The sequence below is a fragment of the Musa acuminata genome, chromosome BXJ3-2 (assembly GCF_036884655.1).
Source record: "Musa acuminata AAA Group cultivar baxijiao chromosome BXJ3-2, Cavendish_Baxijiao_AAA, whole genome shotgun sequence".
In the NCBI taxonomy this organism is placed as follows: domain Eukaryota; kingdom Viridiplantae; phylum Streptophyta; class Magnoliopsida; order Zingiberales; family Musaceae; genus Musa; species Musa acuminata.
In genome coordinates this window covers 30,956,011-30,979,380 of record NC_088350.1, presented here as the reverse complement: position 1 = coordinate 30,979,380, position 23,370 = coordinate 30,956,011, and the positions used below count along the sequence as shown (strand labels likewise).

The 23,370-nt window shown below is 39.4% G+C and overlaps 4 protein-coding genes across 4 annotated transcripts; 1 reads left to right on the top strand and 3 right to left on the bottom strand.

Annotated features, from left to right (window-relative positions):
- Nucleotides 1-2,738: 2,738 nt before the first annotated feature.
- On the top strand, nt 2,739-3,895 carry LOC135631501 (protein SODIUM POTASSIUM ROOT DEFECTIVE 3-like). Its single transcript, XM_065139236.1, has 3 exons — nt 2,739-3,250; nt 3,365-3,440; nt 3,505-3,895. The coding sequence occupies exons 1-3, from the start codon at nt 2,840-2,842 to the stop codon at nt 3,633-3,635; spliced, it is 618 nt and encodes a 205-aa protein (XP_064995308.1). The 5' UTR covers nt 2,739-2,839; the 3' UTR covers nt 3,636-3,895.
- Nucleotides 3,896-4,884: 989 nt separating this feature from the next.
- LOC135631246 (large ribosomal subunit protein uL29-like) lies at nt 4,885-7,659 on the bottom strand. Its single transcript, XM_065138757.1, has 4 exons — nt 7,537-7,659; nt 7,311-7,446; nt 7,060-7,216; nt 4,885-5,105 (listed from the first exon to the last, which is right to left on the bottom strand). The coding sequence occupies exons 1-4, from the start codon at nt 7,538-7,540 to the stop codon at nt 5,031-5,033; spliced, it is 372 nt and encodes a 123-aa protein (XP_064994829.1). The 5' UTR covers nt 7,541-7,659; the 3' UTR covers nt 4,885-5,030.
- A 1,666-nt stretch (nt 7,660-9,325) lies between these two features.
- Nucleotides 9,326-10,802, bottom strand: LOC103975407 (probable membrane-associated kinase regulator 4). The gene has a single exon (XM_009390364.3). The coding sequence runs from the start codon at nt 10,445-10,447 to the stop codon at nt 9,488-9,490; it is 960 nt and encodes a 319-aa protein (XP_009388639.2). The 5' UTR covers nt 10,448-10,802; the 3' UTR covers nt 9,326-9,487.
- Nucleotides 10,803-12,153: 1,351 nt separating this feature from the next.
- On the bottom strand, nt 12,154-18,445 carry LOC103975408 (calcium-transporting ATPase 1, endoplasmic reticulum-type). The gene is made up of 8 exons (XM_009390365.3): nt 16,854-18,445; nt 16,310-16,379; nt 16,084-16,205; nt 15,136-15,414; nt 14,659-15,036; nt 14,413-14,522; nt 13,518-13,746; nt 12,154-13,200 (listed from the first exon to the last, which is right to left on the bottom strand). The coding sequence occupies exons 1-8, from the start codon at nt 18,279-18,281 to the stop codon at nt 12,622-12,624; spliced, it is 3,195 nt and encodes a 1,064-aa protein (XP_009388640.2). The 5' UTR covers nt 18,282-18,445; the 3' UTR covers nt 12,154-12,621.
- Between the last annotated feature and the right edge of the window lie 4,925 nt (nt 18,446-23,370).

Sequence of the window (23,370 nt, the reverse complement as noted above, 5' to 3'; positions counted from 1 at the left end):
CCATGACATCATATATAATTGATGTGTTACCATTTTGATCACCATTGTCATGAGATATCCAATAATAATCTTATATTCATAGAAATACATCGATTGATATATGCCAAGATCGGATTTCTATGAATAGCATAACTAATTAACAAATAGTCTAATATATATTATGAGTAATTACAATCAACATGTGCAACCACCCTAAACACAGAAGAAAAATAAATCGTTAGACTAGCCTAACTAGTTTGACTTATGTGAAGTGCTCAATCGATGTTTCTCTTTCTCCTCTATGGCAGTGTTCAGTCTACGTGGTGAAACTTGTTTTATTGCCTGTAAGATTCATTTGTGTCCAGAAATTTATGGTAGAAACTTGTCATACCACTGTGGTACAGAAGGAAAGGCAGGGAAGCATCTGATTCCAGTTCTTAGAGACGACAACTTGAGATAATGGCAGAGTCAATGAATGATCATTAACCAACAAGGACTTATCTAACACTGATACCACATCAAACAAGGCTTTTGAATAGCTCAGGACTCATCAAAAGGAAGAGTCATACAAAAGAGACTCCGACAAAGGATCAATAGACACATTAGTCAACATTTAATGTCCTTAATGAAGGAGGATTTAAGACATCATGGTATGCATAATTTTGGTTTTGCAATCATTATCTGACTCAGTGCTCTAAACATTTTAACCATCCGATGTAGAGGCTCTCAAATATCATTCAGAAACAATTGATGTCATATTAACTACGCACAGTAACTTCCATTGATGCAGCAATCAAATGGTTCCATCATATGCTCCAAATCAAAGAGAGTTTAATATGTGTAGCCCTGCTTCTTTCTTCCTCTTTTAACAGCAATACAATAACCTAACTATGTGCTTCCTTGTCACACTGCTCTTTGTGGTGTGTTGTATGGGGATCAAACCTGACACCAGGAGCAAGTAACAAGGGAAGTGCATAACCTGTCCTTTTGCTGTTGTAAGTACTTGTAGCAAAAGATTGTATTTAACAAATAGAATCAGTGGTGACTTTTCTCAGAAAGCATGAAGTTGCTGTGCCTTTAAAGATGACAGAAATGTCAGGAAGAAAGTGAACTTGTTAAACGTTAGAGCTAGAGATCTGTGCCTGATTGTCCTCACTGTTGTTCCACTGGTGCACAGCACTTGCTATTAGCATATATTCTAATTTCTCTTTGTTTTCTTAAGTATCTCAGACTTCATACAAGTGACTAAAATAGGTGAACAGTAAAACTGTGGCATATTATAAGTTTCCTTCTTCAAAAAAGAGCTCTGAAATCCAGCAATTATAGCCTTATTAGCCACATTGGACACAAACCGGCAGTTCAGCACTCAGCTGCAAACATGATCTCATCTCCCCTAGTCTTGATATTGATCTTGAATCTACATAATGAGTGATCATAGCCGGTGGTTTTTGTAGGCTTGCATCCTGTTTCAATAATTGAGCATACTACGGAGGATATAGAGCATTATGATGTTGTCAGAGGAATATGAGATCGATGAGAAGGAATTTTGATGCAGAAGCTATACCATAAAGCATGTAAAAACCCAACTCCAACTTTTAGTTTTCCTGATGCTGTGGAAATTATTAGCTCTAAAGTACATGAACATTACCCATGTAGAGTTCTTTAACTCTACAGTGCAAAAACGATTGCAGAAATACGAACAAAGTGATGATTAACTGATGAACATGGTGTCGAATCATTATGACTTTACATTTAAAAAAGGTGGCAGTCCACCTTAAACTCTGGTGTCATGCCATCTTGAAGCCCAAAGTGCTCATCAAATACTAAATACAGAGGCTGCAGGAATTGTCTGAGCTGCAACTTGCTGCCTCAAACAAGAGAACAAGCATGCCTTACCCTCGCTAAATGTGAGGGACCTGCACCTTAGGGGGGACGCACTGACATGATCTAAAGCGTGCAAGCTTCAATCTCATTTATATTTTAATTTCTAATCTGGATTTTTGCTCCGCTATAGGTCGAAATCACGTGAAACTAGGGTTTCTGCATGTGAAATAACCAAAGATTATTTCTGGTGTCATCGCAAGAAAAAGTTAGATCTTGCCAGCTTGACCAAGAGATGTGTTGTTTGGTTAGCTGTTCAGTGGTCTCCACAATGCTATTATACTCGAATCGATGAGAATAAGCATATGGAACAATTAGAAGATTGCTTATAAACGACGATAAATCCATAAAAAAGAAACAAAGTACAACAGCCATAAGGATTTCAATAATGGAAGCCGACAAGATGATCAACTTGAAAAAGAAAGAGAGATTAAGACAAACATTCCAAGCATTAGACAAATTGCTGTAAAGAATATGATCGGTCGCGCTATATATGCAAATCATTGTAGATGTTCTCTTAGGTGATAGATAGCATGATTCGAAGGTAATACTACTACTGACAGAAACTGGCACTGGTGGAAGCAAAGGAAGCAGTAATGTGATCCAAAACACCTTGATAGGGTGATCAAAGTCCTGTTTAAAACCTGAGACTAATGATGGTAACATCATGATTAGCATACAATGAGATTAGCGGTATCATTTGTGATGGTGAAAGCAAGCCATTTGATGCAAGTAGTAGAGCTCTGAGGTCATTGTAAAGGTTGATTAAAATTTAGATTTAAGATTCTAAATCCTTATTTGTTTATAAGAATAAAATCTTGGAGAATATGTCACCAACTGGTCATTATAAAGGTTCAGTCTTCACCCTTCTCCTTTGGCCACCTTTTGCTTCTCTCTCTCTCTCTCTCTCTCTCTCTCTCTCTCTCTAGTTCAGGATAGTACTCACTCCACTCTGACTCCTTTGCTCGGCTTCAAGGAGATGAGAAGAGTTAACTTCTCCTGTGTATCACCAGCATCAGCGGCAATATGCACGAGTATAGATCGGCGGTCGATGGTTCGAGCGAGCACCAGAAGAGCCATCGAGCGCCACACGCCTCACCTGAGAGATCCACGGAGAGCAAAGTCTGCTTTCAGCTCGGTAACTCGCACTGCAACGGAGAAGAAGTCTCCCAGCCAAAGGAGGAAGAGCTTGGACAAACCAACCGATCTCATCAGTCCACCCGGCTCTTCTCGGTATTTGTTGAACGATGATGCCTTCTTCGATGTGTTCCCCATCGTGGATGCTGCGCCTCCTCCTCTTTTCTCCGTCGAGCGGTCACAGCTTGAGGTTATCAAGAAAGACGTACCTGCTGCTGTCTCAACTCCATCCTCTGCTGTGCCACAGAACCAGGTTTGACACTAAAGCATTCTCTCTCCTTCTCTCTCTCTCTCTCTCTCTCTCTCTCTCTTAATGTTCTTAGGGCTTGACTGGGATCAAAATATTAAGGTTGTCTAATCTTGGAAGGTGGTGCATCTGAGGGTTTCCTTGCATTGCAAAGGCTGTGAAGGGAAGGTCAGGAAGCACATCTCCAAGATGGAAGGTGAGAGACTTCACACTGATGTGTTCTTCTGATGCTTCGTCAGCTGATTGATGTAGATGAGCAGGCGTGACATCGTTCGACATAGATTTCGAGACGAAGAAGGTGACGGTGGTCGGAGACGTGACCCCGTTGGGAGTCCTGAACAGCATCTCCAAGGTCAAGAATGCTCAGTTCTGGCCTTCGCCTTCATCGTAGCCGCCGCCTCCGCCAGCCTCCTCTTGATCCAAATTTGCATCTCTCAGGCGCCTGCAACTCTGGTCTTTCGGACAGTTCCTTGTGCCGACCGATAGAAGAATTAGAGGGAGAACGTTGTTGCTTCTTCTTCTCATCATCATTATGCTTGTAATGTGACCTAATTTTCCTGTCCTCTCTGTTCTTTTCCCTGAAACCTATGCTGCTCAGTCAAATTTGTTCTTTAGCCTGTGCACTTTTCTAGAAATGAGGGTTGCAATTGAGAGAACTGTGCAAACAAGGAAGCAAGCGACAGAAATCCGCTCACCCATTGCTTGAGCTTGACAAGCTCTCGGCTGCTTATCCATGACTATAAAGACCTGCAGTAAAACCAGCCCAATTCAGAGACGTCTTTTACCTGCTCTTATCATGATAGAACATACCATCAAACAACCTGCTGGCAATTACCTTAAGAACTCTCTTCGATGATTTCACTCAGGTTTTAACTTTTATGAACTGTGTGAGCAGAGGTAAAAATATGTGGATTGTAACAATCACAGCTGCTGTTGATATTTTCTGCTCTTGTAAAAAGGTGAAGATTAAGCAGGTGATTTGATCATGAGCTTAGCATGATAAGCTAGGAAAAGACTGGAAACAATGACAACCAGGGAATTATTGATCGAATTAATAGGATTAATCATGAGAGTAGGATCCAAAAATTGGTAGAGCTTTAGAACTTTTTGGCCTTCTTGCTAATTACATGGCCATGATTGCATCAGTATGGTTTCATGAGTGTTCCTTCTATCTAAAGGGACAGACTCTGAACTTGCACTCCAAGTGTGTATAACAATTATTTGATGATGAAGCATCACCTTTCCAACTATACCAGGATGGTTCATTATGAAATCCAAAATTGGGTGAGTAACATTATAACTCAGCTAATGTCTTCTGGAGTTTAAAGATTTCGACGTTTAATCATCATTCTTTTCAACTTTATTTATTCCATTTACATATTTTGAGGTAAAATTTGGCCTTTCCTGATGGTTGTGTGCCTTAATTTTGTGTTGATCGCAAACCATTGACCAAATGTGATGTTAAGATTTGCCATACAATATATCGAACCAATTAGCTTGTTGATGTGTGACAAAATCCTTTTCTCATGAAGGAGATGTGCAGATTTGATCATGCAGAGAGGAGCTTCGTAACATAAATCATGATTCCACAAAAGAAATCGTCTTGTTAAACCAATGATGCCATGTAATGACCAATTGAATGTTAGAATAAGCAAGTGTTGCTCAGCCATTTTCAAGTGCAAAACCCAACCATAGTGTTGTACACTAATCCATACAGCAGAAGTCGAATTATGAAACCATATAGTAATCAATAGAAAGCATGATTGGACTCGTCTAACATTCCAATCTAAGCTTTGATGGCATACTTTCTCATTGGGAAGTACATCTCCTTTTTCTTCTCACGCTCAGTCTTCAGTGACTCCTGCATACGAAAGAAATGAAGCGTCTCTTTATCAATAGTCGCATAAAAGGCAAACACAAGAACAAAGAGATTATTGGTTTGTCATTGTTCTTAATTCTAGAAGGCTTCTACTCTGATAAATCATGGAATTGTCTTCGTATGAAAAAGCAAATTCAATCAGCTTCATACATATTAGCTATATCATGTGCTGTATAACCTGAATAAGTAAACTTAAGAACAGATATCATGCTTGTTGAATCTATCATCCATAAGGAAAGTTTCTGACTTGTTAAAAGACAACATCATATACATAGCATGCAATTAGAATCTAAAAGATCGATATCATATAAATAAAGTCAGCACACAACACCTTCATTTAAGGTTTTGAGAATAGACTCTGAAGCTTGTACAAGAGAGAGTTATATTAAGGGTCTGTCAGAAAACAGAAACAAACATGAACCAAAGTTTTATAGTTCAATAAACTTCTTCAGGTATGGATAAGTAACACTACAAAAAGATTTCTGAAATTGCATTTACTTTGCACATAAACCCTTTTCTTCTCAAGGAGGATCAAAATCTAAAGCACAAAACGGGTTTCTTTTCCTAATCATCTTTTCAACCGTATATAGCTAAGATGTTAATTAGTAAAGATTTTTTTAATGCTCCAAAGACAGCATACAATACTGAGCATATACTCTTTCTGCAACTAGAGAGATACTTTATGATATAATCAGACAACTAATTCAATCTTCACAAGAAATTGAATCCTGCCAAGCTGAAGTTATAAATAACATCATCAGAGGATTTGGACTCGTTGAAATAGACAAGCCATGTAAGCCTTCAAGCTATTTGGCATATTAAGAGATCCAATTTTATGAATTACATTCTCCTACAACAGTTAGATTCTAAACCCAACATTACCAACTGCACCTTCGCGTAAAGCAAACAAAGAAAGACAGACTAATCCACAGAACCATACAACTTAAATATACAGTGAGCTACTCCAGATAATACATGATTGTGGAGAAAACCAAGGTCATGAACTTTAATGTGATACTAATCCCTTTTCATTTTTGTCTTCCCCAGACAGACACTTAATCCAATAAAAACAAGTAGCTGAGGGTTCTGCCACTATTGATTTCCTGAGAAACATCCAGCATCCTGAGGAGAATATCCAGATATTTAGAAGAGAAGTTTTGCAGTAAGAGGGGATGCATGATTTTGTCATTTTGTGTGTGATAGTCAAAACGAACCAAGGTTGGCTTCTTGTGGCAGGTTGTGCAGGCTACACGGTGCAAACCCCAAACCAGGCTGAGGGCAGGGCCATCTTGGAGGCCTTGCAAAGGGCACAACTGTGGATGGAGGAACACCGTTGTTTGTGCAGACTCTCTGGAATGAATCAATTTTGTCTATGATCACAGAAGGGTGGATTGGCACATTTGGAATCTACATAGGGAAATAGTAGGATTGGCCAAGGAGATCAACATTGTTAACTTCCAACACATACACCGAGTCCTTGATGCAGTGGCACATAAACTAGCTAATGTAGAAGGGTGACTAACTATGTAGCCTCCTGGGAAGAAAATTTTGATAAGCATTTGATGCCCTTATCATTGTTTCAGAATGGTTTGAGATCTAATGAAATTATCTTTCCTTTTTTCAAAAGAAAAAAAAAAGTATATGAGGGTTCTATTATGGCAAACAATGTTATTTTAAATAGACCATTAATTTTAATCAAGAAAGAACAACAGTAGGATGACCAAGACATACAGCATAAAAAACACATCTTGGAAGAAAGTGACACTAAATGCTAATAACAACACCAAGTGAACAGCATATATAGCTAGGAGCAACTTATAGAACAATAGCATTTGAAGAGTTCGTTTTTTACTCAGATTCTTAACATCAATTAAAGTAGTATATTATCTTACGATTCATAAGATACGAGAAGAAAAGACCCAGCAAGATGCGTCACCTGATGCTTGGTTAGCCGGCGGCGGATGGCTCGAGTCTTCTTGGGGCGGAGATCGAGCGGAATGTGCTTCTTCTTCTTGTAGACCTCCCTCAGCTTCGCCTTCTGCGTCTGCGAGATCACTGTCAGCACCCGCGCGATCGACAGCCTCACCACCTTTCTGCAAAACAAATCAAAAGAACCAAACTTTGGAGACCCGCCGAACAACTGAATGACAGGCGCACGAACAAAAGACCAAAAGGCGGATCGCTCACATCTTGGAGAGCTTGTTGGGGGCGCCGCCCGTGACCTTGGCGACGCGGAGGAGGGAGAGCTCATTCTTGAGGTCCTTCAGCTGGTTCTGAAGCTCCCCCTTCGTCTTCCCGCGAAGCTCGTGGACCTTAATCCTCGCTGCAACCAAAAAGTACCAAAGAGATCCATCGAACCCTCCCCCAAAGCAATCGAAACGAGTGATCTAATTTTTGGGGATCGAATTCTTACCCATTAGGATCGGATCGATTCGCCGCCCTCGTCGCGTTCTCCCGCTTCCGCCGCGAGCAAACCCCCAATCCTAGTCGGAGGCGAGAATTATATACAGAGAGGAGTTTCAGAACCCTAGCCGCCAAAAGAACTCGGCTCACATAAGCCAGCTTACCAAAAGGCTTGATTGAGCCGTGGTCCGTGGGCCGTGGGCCGTGGGCTGCAGTGGTCCATTATTCGTGTCAGGAGAAATTTATTCATCATCATATTTTATCCTATTATGCAGTTTGATAGCAACATAATGAGATCATCTACCTTGATTGGACCTCCAATGTGAAGTTCTTCTCTCATAGATTTAGCTTCATGTTACATAGGAGATTGTAAGTAAAGAACAAGCATCCTGAAGTTGCCAATACTCAGATATGGATTCTCTAACTCCTGAAATGATCATGTCATTTGAGATCTAAAATAGTGCATGAGATCATCCTTGAGGTTGTGACTCCTAAAGCCATGATGATTCTTAATATCGATGTGCAATTTGAACAAGTCATCACTCGATGTCTCATATCTTAAGCATTGTTGACACATATCTACATCTCATGTTTGCCTTCAGTGCCACCATATTTAATGTTTGATATAAAATACTCCAAAAGATAATGGTGGTGTTTGCACCTAAAAACACAAAAGACACCCATATATGTTATTGATACCTAAGTTTCCCATGGAGTAAAGGTGAGGAGTTCATCTTCTTTGTCCATCAACCTTTGCTGCAAGTGCTCCACAACATGAGTTTGGTGGGATTCCCCTGCTTCCTTTGACTTTAAATCATGTCAATCTTTTTGGTGACATGTTTGCTTATTTTAAGGTTTATTTGTCTCCACCTTAGATATCTTATCATCTGCTACTTTATAACCAAGGAATCAACTTGTCCTTAAGTGAGTTTCTGCAATATGTTTTCTGAAAGCATAATCTCACTTTTGCAGCTTGTGGAAAAGTGTAATGCTGCAATGACTACAGCTGCTATAATCATGGATTTGTATTAAGTTTATATTCTCAGGTTACAAGGACATGCAGGACTTCAGTGTGTCTGTTTAGATAGTTTGTCTTGTAGGTCATAATTCTGTGTATCCCAATCTTTGTAGTCCTACATTTGAAGTCTGATGGTGATGAAGAAAAATGATTAGAGACAGTATGAAAAGATACATTCAGCATAGACTTCTTTCAGCTTATCTGTGCAATAAGACAACATAAAACAAAGAGCTTAAGGGAGAGGATACTATTTGTGGAGACAGAAAACTGTGAAGCTATTTGAAGGCCTTGAAGAATGAACATTAAGCTTCAAACTCTTTTATCAGTTCATATGTCACTTTCTCTGCACATAAATTTCTAAGGGTTCCAACTCAATGAAGTTGAGCTGTCTTATTTCCATAACACCCTGCACCTCTCCATCCATTTATGATAACCTATGCAACAAGACATCTCCAACTAAGGTAATCAATTATATATATAGAGAGAGAGAGAATGATCTTTCATATAATTGAGGAAAGATAACATTATATATTCAAGATGTCTCAGGGTACTTAACTCCAGCCATCTCACACAATCATACAAGCTACCATGAACAGGTCTCTGCATTAGTTTAAGCCAGTTGTTGACTGAACCAAGATCACATAGATGCTATTTCGACTGAGATTATTTTAATGTTTATACTATAATTAATGTCTTCATCTTCTGCCTATCATAAAATTATGAACCATCAAGTTAGAACCAATGATACATACTACAAGTATTTGTCTAGCCAAGAAGAAAGAGTAAATTGATGAATTTCCCAGTCCAGAAAATGAGAGTCAGGAGCAAATCAATAATGGATTTTCTTGAGAAAATTTGTGCTCAAAACAGTTGTTGAAACATGGAAGATCACAGTGCAATTCCATCATCTTCATTCTTTTTAATGCAGTGGGTACCATTCACATCACTCCCAGCAGAGTCCTGGCTTCTCATGTTCACTGTCAGGAGCAATTTTAGAGACAGAAAGAAGACAGAATCCTGCATCACTTGCACTCTTTCTGGCAGAGTCCTTCTGTTGGGACTTCTTACAGTAAGCGATTGCTCCTTGGATGGAGCTCTCTATATCTGAATTCACACTGCTACTCCTTTTCAGCATCGGTTGTCCTTGAGATTCCTTGGAGTTGACACTCGAGAAGGAAGAAGATTTAGAAGACGTGCATGATGAAGAAACAGAGAAAGATTTAGTTGATGATTGCGAGTAATTTGCTCTCGAAAAAGACCTCCTGTGATCTAAGTTCGCTTCTTCCATCATCTTCTCTTCTTCTTTGCACTTCATGGCGTGCAAAGCTGTGTGACTTCCAATTTGGATTCTCCCAAATGGGCTCTTCTTTGCTGCCTTTTGGTAGACAGGTGAGCGGTCTGCAGAGGCCGCACATTTCTCATCCGGACACCGGGACTTGCCGAAAAGAGATTTGAAATAAGCTTTGGCTTCCTTGATGAACTTGAGCTTCCTGGTCCATGACTTCCTCGGGTGCGATTCGATGAGCTCTTCCGAGCACTCATGGAAGTAGTCCTCCGGGTTGAGCTCTCCGCTCACGTACCGAGAGGCGGCCGGCGAGGCGTTGCATGACTCGTATGGAGTTGCGGCGGCGGTACTCGGCGTTCTTGTGACTGCACTTTGGATGAGCTCTTCCACCATTTGCAGGCGCGGCGGAAGGTGGAGCGGCAGTAGCTTTCCCTTGTAGAAGAGCTCATCTGCAGGGGAGGACATCGGCAGGCTCTGCTGTGGATTGGCACTCATCTGGAATTCGAATTCTATTAAAGGATGAGGAGGGGAAGAGCAGAAGAAGTTGGCGGAGCTGAAGTCCATGTCAATGTAGTCTTCTTCTGCCAACTGATCATTCGGAGGAAGGCTTCTTGCCATAGAGGAAGAACAGTGGTCTCCTATTATTCTTCACCTCTTCTCTCTATGCCTCTACTCTCCTCAACTTAGAAATGGGGGAGTGGGCATCCCTTAAAGCAAGGATATATCCAACAAAAGGGGTTGAGGGGAAAGAATACTGCCATCAATGTGGAAACAGTGCAAACAACCAGAACAAGAAATGCAAAGTGTGAGGGATTCCCCTCATCCTATAAAGAAATGCATTTATTTTAGCTTTCTTGGCCTTCTCTGCGTGATAATATTGCACATTCAGTACAACACTAACCACATTGAAGATAATTGAATGAGAAAAGTGATGGTACCCCCCAAAACCTGGGCAAGTGTGCTTCAAGAACATTGTTAGTGATGGTACTTGTGATTATAGAATCGAAGTGTGCTTCAAGAACATTGTGTTTCAGCACACAAGCTGTTCTTGGCACGAGGACGGTAATCTTGACTCGGTAAGCAATTTGGTCAGCCATGCTGGTAGTAATCATCTCATGCACGTAAAACAACTAATGATTGGAGCTTGTAATCAAAATTGGCCACTGATCTGTTGGCCTCAAATCTTCTCCTTGTTTCTTTTATTGAGGTGTACGGAGAATCTAATAAAGAAGCAGGTAGGTCTTCACTGGATCTTTGGTATGCCATCACTGCATTGTTATTGAGGTCTTCTGCGTCGATCAGAATTAGCTCTTCAGGCCTACCCGACATTTATTGGTGGGAGGCAAATAGCATGGCGAAAGAGTGACATCCGAAGCTCGAGGCATCTCCTTTTGTCTTGAGAAGAGTTGACAGATGAAAGCTCCATTTGCCCCATCTTTCACGCTCCCCAACTCCAGCTTTTAGTCTCTTGCAGCGAAAAGAAGAGTTTTCTTCTCCCTCATTAAAACTTTTGTGCATGTAATCCACAGAATCATATGCTTTTAGAGGAGAAATCCATGTCCGTGTTCTAGTACTCCAGGGTAGGTACCTTATCATTTGATATTTCTGTTGAGTTCATCTTTCTACAAAAAGAAGGCAGAGTCTCTTTCAACTACAAGAACAGTTTGATAAGAAGGATATGATCAAAGAACTAATATGCAGTATTACGTTTGTCACAGATTGCAGTAGTTTCTGTCTGGAACAGAGACAACCAACCAAATAATTGAAGTGTCAATAACAAGAACAAAGGGATTTGAGTTATATGACCAATTAATCTTCTGTTTCCTCCACAAATCAAAGTTGAATCCATCATGTCAAGTTAAAGGTATGGCTTCTGTTGCTGCTGCTATCACTTTGTGCTCCAATGCACTGCATCAACTGTGGCAAACAGGCAAGGCTAAACCCACCATGGAAAATTGACCTTACATGGCTAACTACAACAGGAAAATTTAGAACCACTTTCCTTTTATCAAGATTCAGATATTGGATAGAATGGCAATTGAATAATCTCTTGTATCAGAATGGCAAACAAGCAGGACAATCCAATATCCATGCAGTTTTGGTCATGTATAGACTAACCACAACAGAACAGATGCAAGAGATGGATGTTGATCTTGCCTTGTGTTTTGGGTTTGGCGGAGGTGGCCTGTAGGACTCAAAAGGACAAATCAAACTTGGACAAATCAGGCATCAGGAAGTTATGGCACAACCCACACCACATCAGATGAAAACTGCAGGAAAATTTGTTTTTTATTTTGACAATAGCATAGAAAAAGGGAAGGGAGTGAAATGAAATCCAACGCGATGTTTAAAAATAGTATTAATTTGACTGAAACAGCCCCTCTTGAAGGTTCTAAAAATATAATGATGATAAATCAGGGTAAACATGACGACAGTTGTAGATTCTTATTCACATTATTCCGGAGGATTTCAGGCACCATGCACCTTCTTCCAATTTCACAAGCAAACCAAAAAGAACCTTGTATAATTTACTGTATCATAGTAAGTTTCAACTTGACATGGCCTCGTGTATATCAGTGCAAGCTTGAATTGAATTACTGACAATTGAAGAAAAATGCAGCCTCAGGTCTCCTGAATAAGAACTGGAAGCAAGTTTTGGCCTTTCGACTAGAACTTTCCCTCCCTTTCTCTTTGTTAAGGTCTTGAAACCAGCTCTTGGTCTGGCAAAGAATGAAGTTATAGAAAAACTTGATGTGTAAATTATCAGGGGAACCAACACCAAATGGCTGGCTTCAATCAACCTTGTTTCTCTTAGATAGTCTCTGAATACCAAATGAGCTCCTGTACCTTCCTACAAACTTGAGCAACTCATCAATAAGGATGACCGGGAAAGCAACCACCAGCACAAGAAGCCATTCGTTGAAGCTGAGGGGCACAATTCCAAACACCTGAGCAAGGAAAGGCACATATATGATCAAGAAGTGAAGCCCGAATGAGATACACATCGCCAATAGAAGCCACGGGTTGGCCCACGGATGCACCGTTAGAAGACTACCATCTTCAGACAGGGCATTGAATGAATTTAACATCTCAATTGCCACCAAGACAGAGAGGGAAAGAGTCGTTGCCTTCACTTTTCCTGATTGAAAATATTCACATGGGTTTGTATCAAAGGAGAAAAGATGATTTCCAGCCGTAAATGGTGCTACACTGAAGCCCTCCCAAGCTGAGCACTGGGCCCAGTTGGTGAGCTGTGAATAGGTTAGGAGTGTGTGACCATCTCCACTTAAGTCAATTCCCAGAAAAGATCCATGTGTGTACCATATGATGAAAACACCTACAGTAGCAATTCCAACATAAAGGCCAATGACCTGCATGTAGAGTGAAAGTAGAGACATTATTTGAGCCCTCTGTAGGTATATACTGGCATGCTTGTAAAATATCAGTACATTGAAGATCTCCATAATCAAGCTAATACTTTCATAATGAGGGTACCCAAATACAAAATTTTATAATTTGAAGTTGTAACTATGCTATTAGACAAAAACTGTATGAGTTTAATGCATAAAATTTATTAATTTTATTCTATTCATTTTGTTGTGAATTGTTTATATTTCATGTATCATTGATAAAATGAAAGATTAATACTTTCTTTGATTGATCGAGCCACTGCAAATTGACAACCTACCAAATAACGAAATAGGATCCATGCACTGATCAATGATTCATCAGTTCGTCGAGGGGGTTTCTTCATTATATCTCTATCTGGTGGGTTAAAACCCAAAGCTGTTGCTGGGGGACCATCTGTGACTAGATTGACCCACAAAAGCTGAACAGGAATCAGCCCTTCAGGAATGCCTAAAGCTGCTGTCAGAAAAATAGAAGCAACTTCACCAATGTTGGAGGATATCATGTACCTGCAATCAGTAACAGATAAATTATAGAGTTGTTGATATACGCTAAAGAACTCTCTAAGGTCTATGAATCAAAACATTGAATCAGTCAATTAGATAAAAGGCAATGCATGTTAGATTTGTCAGTTCTCATTTATGATTATTTCTGTAGCTATTCCCAGATCTTCAGTGCCTTCAATTGTTTGACTTAAAATTCAATCTCTGTCCTGTTTATTTTAAAACAATTAGATTTTATTAACTTAATACCTATAGTAACACAGTTTTAGCAATGAAATCTCTCAAGTATGAGAGGCATAGAGCACAATCCTCAAAATACCTCATACTTTTAAGCATCGAAAGATGCAAATAATATTTTCCATTAGATGCCAAGCCAAGACTAATTTTATAGATGTGCTGATAAGAAGAACCATGCATTTTAAAGTCCAAAAAGTGAATTATCGGGTCCACAATGTTCAGATAACATTCTGTCAATGACCAAGGATATAGTGACACCACAATCAAGATATGTTGCAATTATGTATATATGATCTAAATCAGGATACGCCATTAGGTGCCTGAGTTTCTTCGTAAAACTGTTTCCCGATTTAAATTACAAAATTCTGATTGAAAATATATAATCCGAGAAAGAACAGGTGCTGCAATAACTAGATTGGAGAAACTATAAGAAACCTTATAAAGGATTTCATGTTGTTATAAATAGATCTTCCTTCACCAACTGCAGCAACAATTGTACTGAAATTGTCATCTGCTAACACCATATCAGAAGCTTCCTTGGCAACCTGAAAAGAGAAGGCCTCAGATTTTGGTTGGTTTTATGAAAAATAGAAAAGTTGTTGAGAGTTTTCTGTCTCAAATATAGTTTGATAATGTCATAAGTAGATCAATAAACAATTAATTAATGCAATTGCAACATACCTCTGTCCCAGATATGCCCATGGCAATACCAATATCAGCCAATTTCAGGGCAGGGGCATCATTTACCCCATCACCTGTCATTGCAACCACCTCACCGTCTTCTTTAAGCAGTCTCACAATTTCTTGCTTATGCTTTGGTTCTGCCCTTGAGAACAGAAGTCCACCTTTTTGCCTTAATCTATTTTTTTTATCAGAGAGAGACATAAACTCTTTCCCTGTGAAGCTTGCAGAGCTAATGTCCTCATTAGGGCTAAAGACACCAATTTCATGGCAAATTGCTTCAGCTGTTTCTTTGTTATCACCAGTTATTACAATGACTCTAATTCCAGCTGCTTTGCAATCCTTGATTGCATTGTGAACTTCTTGCCGAGGAGGATCCTGTGATAATTGCATTTACAAAAAAAAAGTTGGATGATACATCAATGGTAAACAGCCAATAGTATAGGATAATTATAAACAAAGCACATTTCATTTTACCCTCAGTCCAACCAAGCCGACAAAGATGAGTTCGCTCTCGACAGATGAGTAATTAGATGGATCAAGTAAAAGCTTATGAGCAGGATGATCTTCACCATCATATGTAGCAAATTCTGATATATCATCTTTATATGCAAAACCTAAACAACGCAACGCATTGGTCGACATCTCATGAAGCGCTTCTAGGACAAGATTTTTTGTACTCTCATCCAACTGCATAACGGAACCATCAAGCAACTGAATGTAGGAACATCTCTCTAACAAACTTTCGACAGCTCCCTGACACATTGAAGGTTCAACAGGTCCCCATCAGGAAGGATTTTCAATAAAAGAAATATAAGAGGCTGCTATTGAATAATTCAAATTTGATATATTTCTTAAAAACTATTAAAAGAAGTGAAAGCATAAACATTCACTAGAGAATATGATTTCAGAAATGAAGAATTCTTGTCAGGTATAATGCTATAATATTCATCCAAAAACTCAAAATCCAAAAGTTGAACGTCTACCTGGGATTGATTAAAAACAAATATCTCAATTTTACTTCTGACTCCACAACAGATTATTTCTCTAAAGGAGACTAGAAAACTGATAAACTGTAACTGCAAGTCTTCAACATGTCAACTTCTTTGTTGATGCTCATAAAGAAATATAAAGGTTTTGAAGTCAAGGTAGGGCAAGATTTGGTTAATTTTGACAGCAAATGACTAAGGACTCAAGATCACAACCTGAGCAAACAACTTGTCCAAAACAAGAATGCCCAATAATGTACAATGACACGCATCATCTCAACTGCAAATGATTCAGCAAAGACATCAAAGATCTCACTGTTCTTGTTAAATTATAGCCCATTATAAAACTTGCTCTACGTTCTATAGGTTTAAGCATGAAAGGAAAACAATGTGATTCCTCCCAAGCATAAACCATCATCTTAGGTGCATTACATACCTTCACGAGTAATGAATTGCTTCCTGAGTCTGATTTCACAATAACTCCCATTGATTTTCGAACTCGATCAAATTCAAGGGTCGCAACCCTACGTGCACACCCATTCCACCATTCACAGCAACCTATTGGTAATCAGCAAAAAATGACATATAAGTATATCACTTTTCATCAGCAGGTACTGAAACATACTCGAGGAGAGATTAAGGAGAACAGAGAAGATATCTACGTAATATCTCAGAAGATTCCAAGGACGAAGGATCAAAGCCTCCAGGAATTCCCATTTTCTCAACTAGAACCTGACAAAGATTGAAGAACACTCTGTTAGCAATTAAAATGACAACAACTATATAAAACACATAGAAGTGTATGGTTTTACACCGGAGCACAGGCTACACATATGACAAGGTAACTATTTTTTACAACTATAAAAAAGAAGTGTGGTAGCATAGTGAGAACATTCTGCTCCCTTAAATAATTTATTTCACTCTTAAAAGTGGCACAGGAAGAGATGGAGAGTTCAATATGTAAATATTAAAAAAATGTTAGACTGGTCAGAGATTTTTTCTTTTCTTTTTTATGAGAACTTGCTGAACCCAAAAGACTTAGAACAGAAGATAATCACTTATCAGGACTATTCTCCATGTTCACAATGGATTTGTAACTTTTTAGAACACCCATTACCTGATCAGACAATAAACAATCGATGAACAAACATAATAAACTGGAGCAAATAGTACAACAAAAACATGCAAAACTAAACTAATTTATACCTTCAGAGCAGCTTCAGTGGGCATTCCACTCGCAACATACTGATGACCTGAGTTTGAGATGCTCGCATCATTACAAACAGCAGCGATCTTTGCGATCATCTGAAGGTTGTCATCCATATTCTCAGCCGGCCAATCATGTATCTCTCCATCACACGGGTCATATGTAGCACCAACAACTTTGAATTTTCTGAGATCATTGGTCTGCCGGCCCATAGCTACAATTCTCACTGCCGACATCTGATTTGTAGTTAGCGTGCCAGTCTTATCAGAACAAATGACCGTCGTGCATCCCAGAGTCTCAACGCTCGGCAACCTTCGCACCAGCGCATTCTTCTGCGCCATCTTTCGCGTACCCAATGCCAGGCTAGTTGTAATCACTGCTGGAAGACCCTCTGGGATAGCAGCGACTGCCAAGGCCACTGCTATCTCAAAGTAATAGGTGCATTTCTCAAACGAAAACCTGAAATTTCTCGGCCAGCCATCAGCGTACTCCCAAGTGAGGAAGTACTTCACGTTGATAAGCCAAACGAAAGCACAGATTACGCCTATTATAGCTGTCAGGACCTCCCCAAACTCATTCAGTTTCTTCTTCAATGGAGTTTCGTCGTCACTCTGACAAGCTTCATGAATCTGCAAGTGTATCTGACCAATCTCCGTGTTCATTCCGGTCTGGGTGACCAAGCAAACACAGCTCCCGTTCACGACCGTCGTGCCCGCAAACACCATGCATTCTTTCCCCTGGATATCGGTGTCCTCTGAATTGGCCGCCCGATTGGTCTTGTTGACTGCAGCGCTCTCCCCTGTCAAAGACCCCTGATCTACTCTGAAGGTGGAGCTTATCAGTTGCAGAACTCTCATATCAGCAGGCACCTTATCACCGACCCTGAGCTCTACGATATCTCCTGGTACGAGTTCCCTAGCAGGCAAAGTGGGTATCAACTTGCCGTCCCTCCTGACGGCAGCATGCTCCGATTGGATCTCCTTCAGCGCCTCCAGGGCCTTCTCTGCGTTGTTCTCCTGCCACACGCCGACCACAGCATTCACGACGAGGATGAGAAAGATCACCAACGGCTCGACGAAGGCTGTCAACCCAGCCTCGCCGCCACCGCCACGATCGCCATCGTACCAAGCAAGGAGGAAGGACACAACGGCGGCGGCGAGGAGGATCCGGACGAGGGTGTCTTCGAACTGACCGAGGACGAGACGCCAGATCGACGGCCCAGAGTGCTTCTCCAGTTCGTTCCACCCGTATATTTCGCGCCGCCACGCAACCTCCTCGGACCGAAGGCCGGTCACCGCCGACACCGCGAACTCGGCCTGGCACTCGGCTGTGCTGCGGGCCCAAGCGGGGAATGACTGAGGAGGGGGAGGCGGGGGTTGGGGCCCGACGCCGTTCCGGTGCTCCTGATCCTGCCCACTCTGCCCCATACCAAACTCAATTCTCGCAAGAAGACGGATGAGTTGACAAAAAGATCGAAACTTTGGGAGAAAGACAAGATCTGGCTAGGGTTGTCTCGGTCGCCGGGCTGGGGAACGACCACCGACGCTCTCTCTCCGACTCTCCCCCTTTGGAAGAAGCGACCAAGGGAAGGGCGCTTTGGGGAGTTCAAAATGGAACGGGATAAATATGGTTGTGGGATACGCTACGTCTTTACGGAGACCGTATACGAGCTTCTTTGGGTTATACCCCGAAACATACCCTACATCTACCTGTCCTATGATTGGAGAATATATGCGGGAGCCACCGATGCGGCAGTCTTTAGCAACTAGAAGTGCAGGTAGAAACAATGGTACGTCACTTTGATGTACTCATAAAAAGAGGTGGTTTGTTGTGGTTCTCCACAGTTGCTTGCATAAATTGGAATGGTCTGTATTAATTGTGTCTTAATGCAGTGTAATCAACCTGCTACTAAATATGATTAATAATATTTTATTTGCCTTTCTTATTTGCTCAGGAAAAAATAGCATATCACTCACTCTCATATTTTTTGGTTAACAAAGTGTATAAATGCATATAAATATATATATGTTTGCTTGTTAGAAAAAGTTCAATGTATATAAACATATAAATATATGATTGTTGATCCTTCTGTAGCTTCTGCAATAAGAAATGACAAGAGTTGACCAAAATGTACTTTGAACACAACAAGAAGACAGAAGAATTATTCTTCATGAAGATAATACACATGAATAAGACATCAGCCAAGTCATGCACACTTTAGTAATAGTTTTCCCAAATAAAGAGTAAAATTCTCATCTTTTTCATGAAAAGGGTTGATATATCCCCAATTGAAGTTGATTTTTTTTTTTATTTTCCTTTTTTTTACATACAGTAATCATCTATCATTGTAGGTCTCAGACTTCTTACCCATCCAAACTAGTAGGCATTGATAGAAGATGAATTTGCTTGATCCTCCTCACATAAATACTCATACATATATATATGTGTGTGTAATCTCCTTCATTTAACATATATTAGTCAAAAAATATATGACATATAATTGGGAATCAAGAGCACCATCAATAAGAATCCAATCTTTGACCATAATTGGAGATTGATTGGTCGTGGTAAGGAAGAAAAAGTAAAAGATAAAAAAAGAAAAGAAAAGGTACAAAAGAGGTACTACTCCAATGCTCAATGCACAAGACAACACATCATACACTTAAAAAAGGAAAAAGGGAAGAACAAAAGGCAAAAATGCATATGCAAGTAAGAATCTATGTGGTGCAATAAGGACTTAAACAAGGATTTCAAGGTGGAAGAATGATTTGAGGAAGCTTCATGGATCCTTCCTCCCCCTTTGACTTCAAATGGACACCAAAGAGTTGGTTGGCCTCATGATGAGAGTTGGGTGAAGGTTGCCTTTTCCCATTCTCAAACATCATGTCTGTGATGTGAGTACAAGTAATTTAATTGGGTTAACTTATTCTAATCAATGCACAAAGATAAGCTAATCCAATCAGCTCATCCTTTTTCATTTTAGTTTAGTGGAGTGAGAATTATTTTAGCTCACCCTCTCTCACGATTGAAGAGCTACTCTCCATTAAAATCTCTCTCTTCCTCAGGTAACTGATACACCTAAACACTTTCTTAGTCTAAATCAAAGAGTCGGTATATTGCAGCCACCTTGATGTGAAGAAGTGTAAGGGAAGCTTCCTTGGACCCCTTCTAGCTTTTGAAGAGATGGTGAGTTCTGTATGGACCTCCACAATATACTTTGCAAAGCACCAAAGTGAATCATCTTTGAAAAGGACACCACAACCTTAAAGGAGTCCTACTCTTACTGCACATTGAAAGGAATTGTGTGGTATTACCCAATTTTTTCTCAAAAAAGATTTAATCATTTGAATTAACTTGATATATCATTAGTTTAGGCTCATCAAATTAGGGGATTTTTTTTTCTTTTTGAAAATAACAAAAGATGATCTTTCTTCCAGTAAAATATAATAACAATGATGATGCTAAACATATCACTAAGGCCACCTGTTGATGCATGAGAAATTAATAGGGGTGGATGCATGATGGCTCTTATATTGCTGGCTTTCATTGGCACTCAATTAGAGAGATGTTGAATGCGTACTTCTTTCTTCTACTTTGCTTGAATGTGTTTTTTTAGTCTATTTTTCTAAGCATATTTCAATAAGATTAACAAGAGACATGCATCATGAATGCGAATGATGACTAATAGAACAAAAAATATGTTTTGCAAGCCTGTTAAGACAGCTCAGGATGTGGCAGAGGAAATCTAAAATAAAAATGATTGAAGGGATGCAACATCCCAAAATGGCCTACAAATGCCTAATGGACAGCTAATCCTCCTCTCCTCTCTGACCTAAACATGGAAAGTCAACCTATTTTTATTTCTGAAATATAATACAGAGTCAACAGCTTCCTTTTCTTAAAAGGTTTCATTGTGTCTCTGAAGAGTGTTGGTGATATTGTTGTATTTGTTTTTGTTTTCTTTTGGTTCTTTATGAATCAAAAGAATTACAACATTTGTTTCTAAACATGGTTGGTCATGCTAATGACTTAGCAAAAACAAAAAGCTTAGTTAATTACAGCATATTCATGGACAAAATGATCATTTAGAGCAATATAGTTCTTGTTTTCTTCTTCTTTTCCCTTGTTGTGGTGGACGACTTCCTAATGCATACTTGAATGTGATGAGGTGCATGCATGTTAGAACAAAGTAGTATCATTCTTTTCATTAACAAGGAATTTGATGATGAGGCTACATTTAATGAGATGGCTAATCAACACAATTTTGACCAATTTTGACCACCTTGGGCCAATCAACACAACCCTTTAGAACCCACAAGCCCACTTTCGTTTGGGTCCAAGTATACACATGTAAATGTAATTTCTGATTGGTTTTAATAATTTGTATATTTATATATTTTTAATCTTTTGTTAGTGTGTTTTACTATTATTCTGATTGGATTATATGCAAAGCTTTATATATTTGCACATCTTTTAAGAATTTATGTATTGCTGGTTCATGTATATTTTGGTTGTCTGAATTGAAAATCAACTCTTTGGTTGTCCAATCTTATTCTTCAATCGGTCTCAAAGTAAAACTCTTGAGTCGAACATTTGAATCCTTCAAATTAATGTCGGGATTGTTCCTGACAAGACACATATAATGCTTAAGTCAGTAATTTAGTCGGACAAGATTGTCTTGTGTTTATAAACATACATATGCGTCCTCTTTTTATAGTGGGCGTTTGAGATTGTTATGCCCACTCATTATGCAATTCATGTTAAAGTAGATTTTGATTGTCCGAACTAGAAGTCAATTCGAGTTCAATTGGATTCTTCTTCAAGTCGGTCTTAAAGTAAAACTCTCTGATTCGAACATCTGAATCCTACAAAATAACATTGAGGGTATTCTCAACAAGGCCCCTTTGATGCTTAAATCAGAAATTTAGTCAGACAAGTTAGCCAAGATTGTCTTATGCTTATAAACATACCCATACCTCCCCTTTTTATAGTAGGTGTTGATGATCGTTACACTCGCCCATTATATAGTTCATACAATAATTGAAGTGTAAAAACCTAACATAATAATTGTTATCAAGTAATGTCGAGCCGTTACACTTGCCCACTAGAACTGTTACACTTGCCTATTACACTCTTTGCATAGTTATGATAGCGCGAAGGTCGATCATAACCACTCTCCAATTGAGTCTATTAGACGCAACCACATAATGCTAAGTATATAGGATCGTTAGGTCCTGGAACCAAGGTACATCCATACACATACACGACACTGATAGGCCAACCACATCATTCTTACCATAAGAGTTTACGGTGAAAATAATTATAACAACCCATAATATTTCAACCACTTGTAATGGAATATATATATTTTATATTATTGAACAATATACAAGATAACATTGATTAAATCAAGAGCATTAATTTCTCTTTTCATTATATAGAGCAAAATTTTTTAGAATTTTTTTTAGCAATAAAACAAATCAATCCACTCTCTCATCATGACACCTATAGGTTTGCCTAAAAGTAGAGAGAGAGAGAGAGAGAGATCTATCAAGTACGCATTCGCAATGAGGAGAGAAAATGGAGGAAACCTGAGCACAAAGCAGGATACTAGTTGTGCTCACACATTTGTGACAATGTTATGTTGTGTTCTGCGAGCATCACCCAACAATAATTGCATGCCCACTCAAAGGTGTAGTGGTGCGACCATTTTGCCTGTTGACCTTAGCCCGACAAAAGCTTTGAGCTCCCAGGATTCCACCATAGCCTAATCCTCCCACTAGTCCTACCATGAGTGTGTGAGAACATAAATTCCATGCTCTTCAAACCTCTGCATTCACCCTTGTTCAAAGGGAAATCATTCTCATACTTGGAGGATTCTGTTGGACATTTTTTGGGGTCAAAGAATTCTTGCAGTGTGTAATCCATGAAAGATGCTATGCTGATTTGCCCATCTTTCTTTTCTTTCAGGCATCAAGGTTGTTTGTGTGGATTTCAAATGTTCTGAAATGATCACCCTGTAGAAGATGCAATCAATGATTTGATTATGGGCATCCAAAGTTGCCACTAAACACACTTGTTTGTTCCATGAGGTTCTCTTTCTTGTGATAGGTCAATCTTAATTTGGTCAGATGCAAGTTGACTAACCTTACTTGTACATGACCATTTTGTTTAATATGGAAAGTTCTTACTAGGAGTGAAGCAGCTGAAGAGGCAAAATTGACTTCCTGCACTTGTGTTTTCTCTCCTCTTTTGCATGTGAAATGACGCTAGAGAGAGTAAAAGAAAAGAAATGTGTATCATCAGAATCCATTACCTTCTTGCAGAGCAGGAATCACACATCATTGAGGCACAAGATTGACTGGACCACTCAGTAGTGCTCTACAGTCAAAAGCCTGCAATTTTTCATTTTCTTTTAATCTTGGATATTCACTAAAAAAAACATGTACTAAAGTGTGGTGTTTCATGAGAATTCAGACAATTTCTTTCAGTATCAAATTGGTGAAAGTTCTTTGT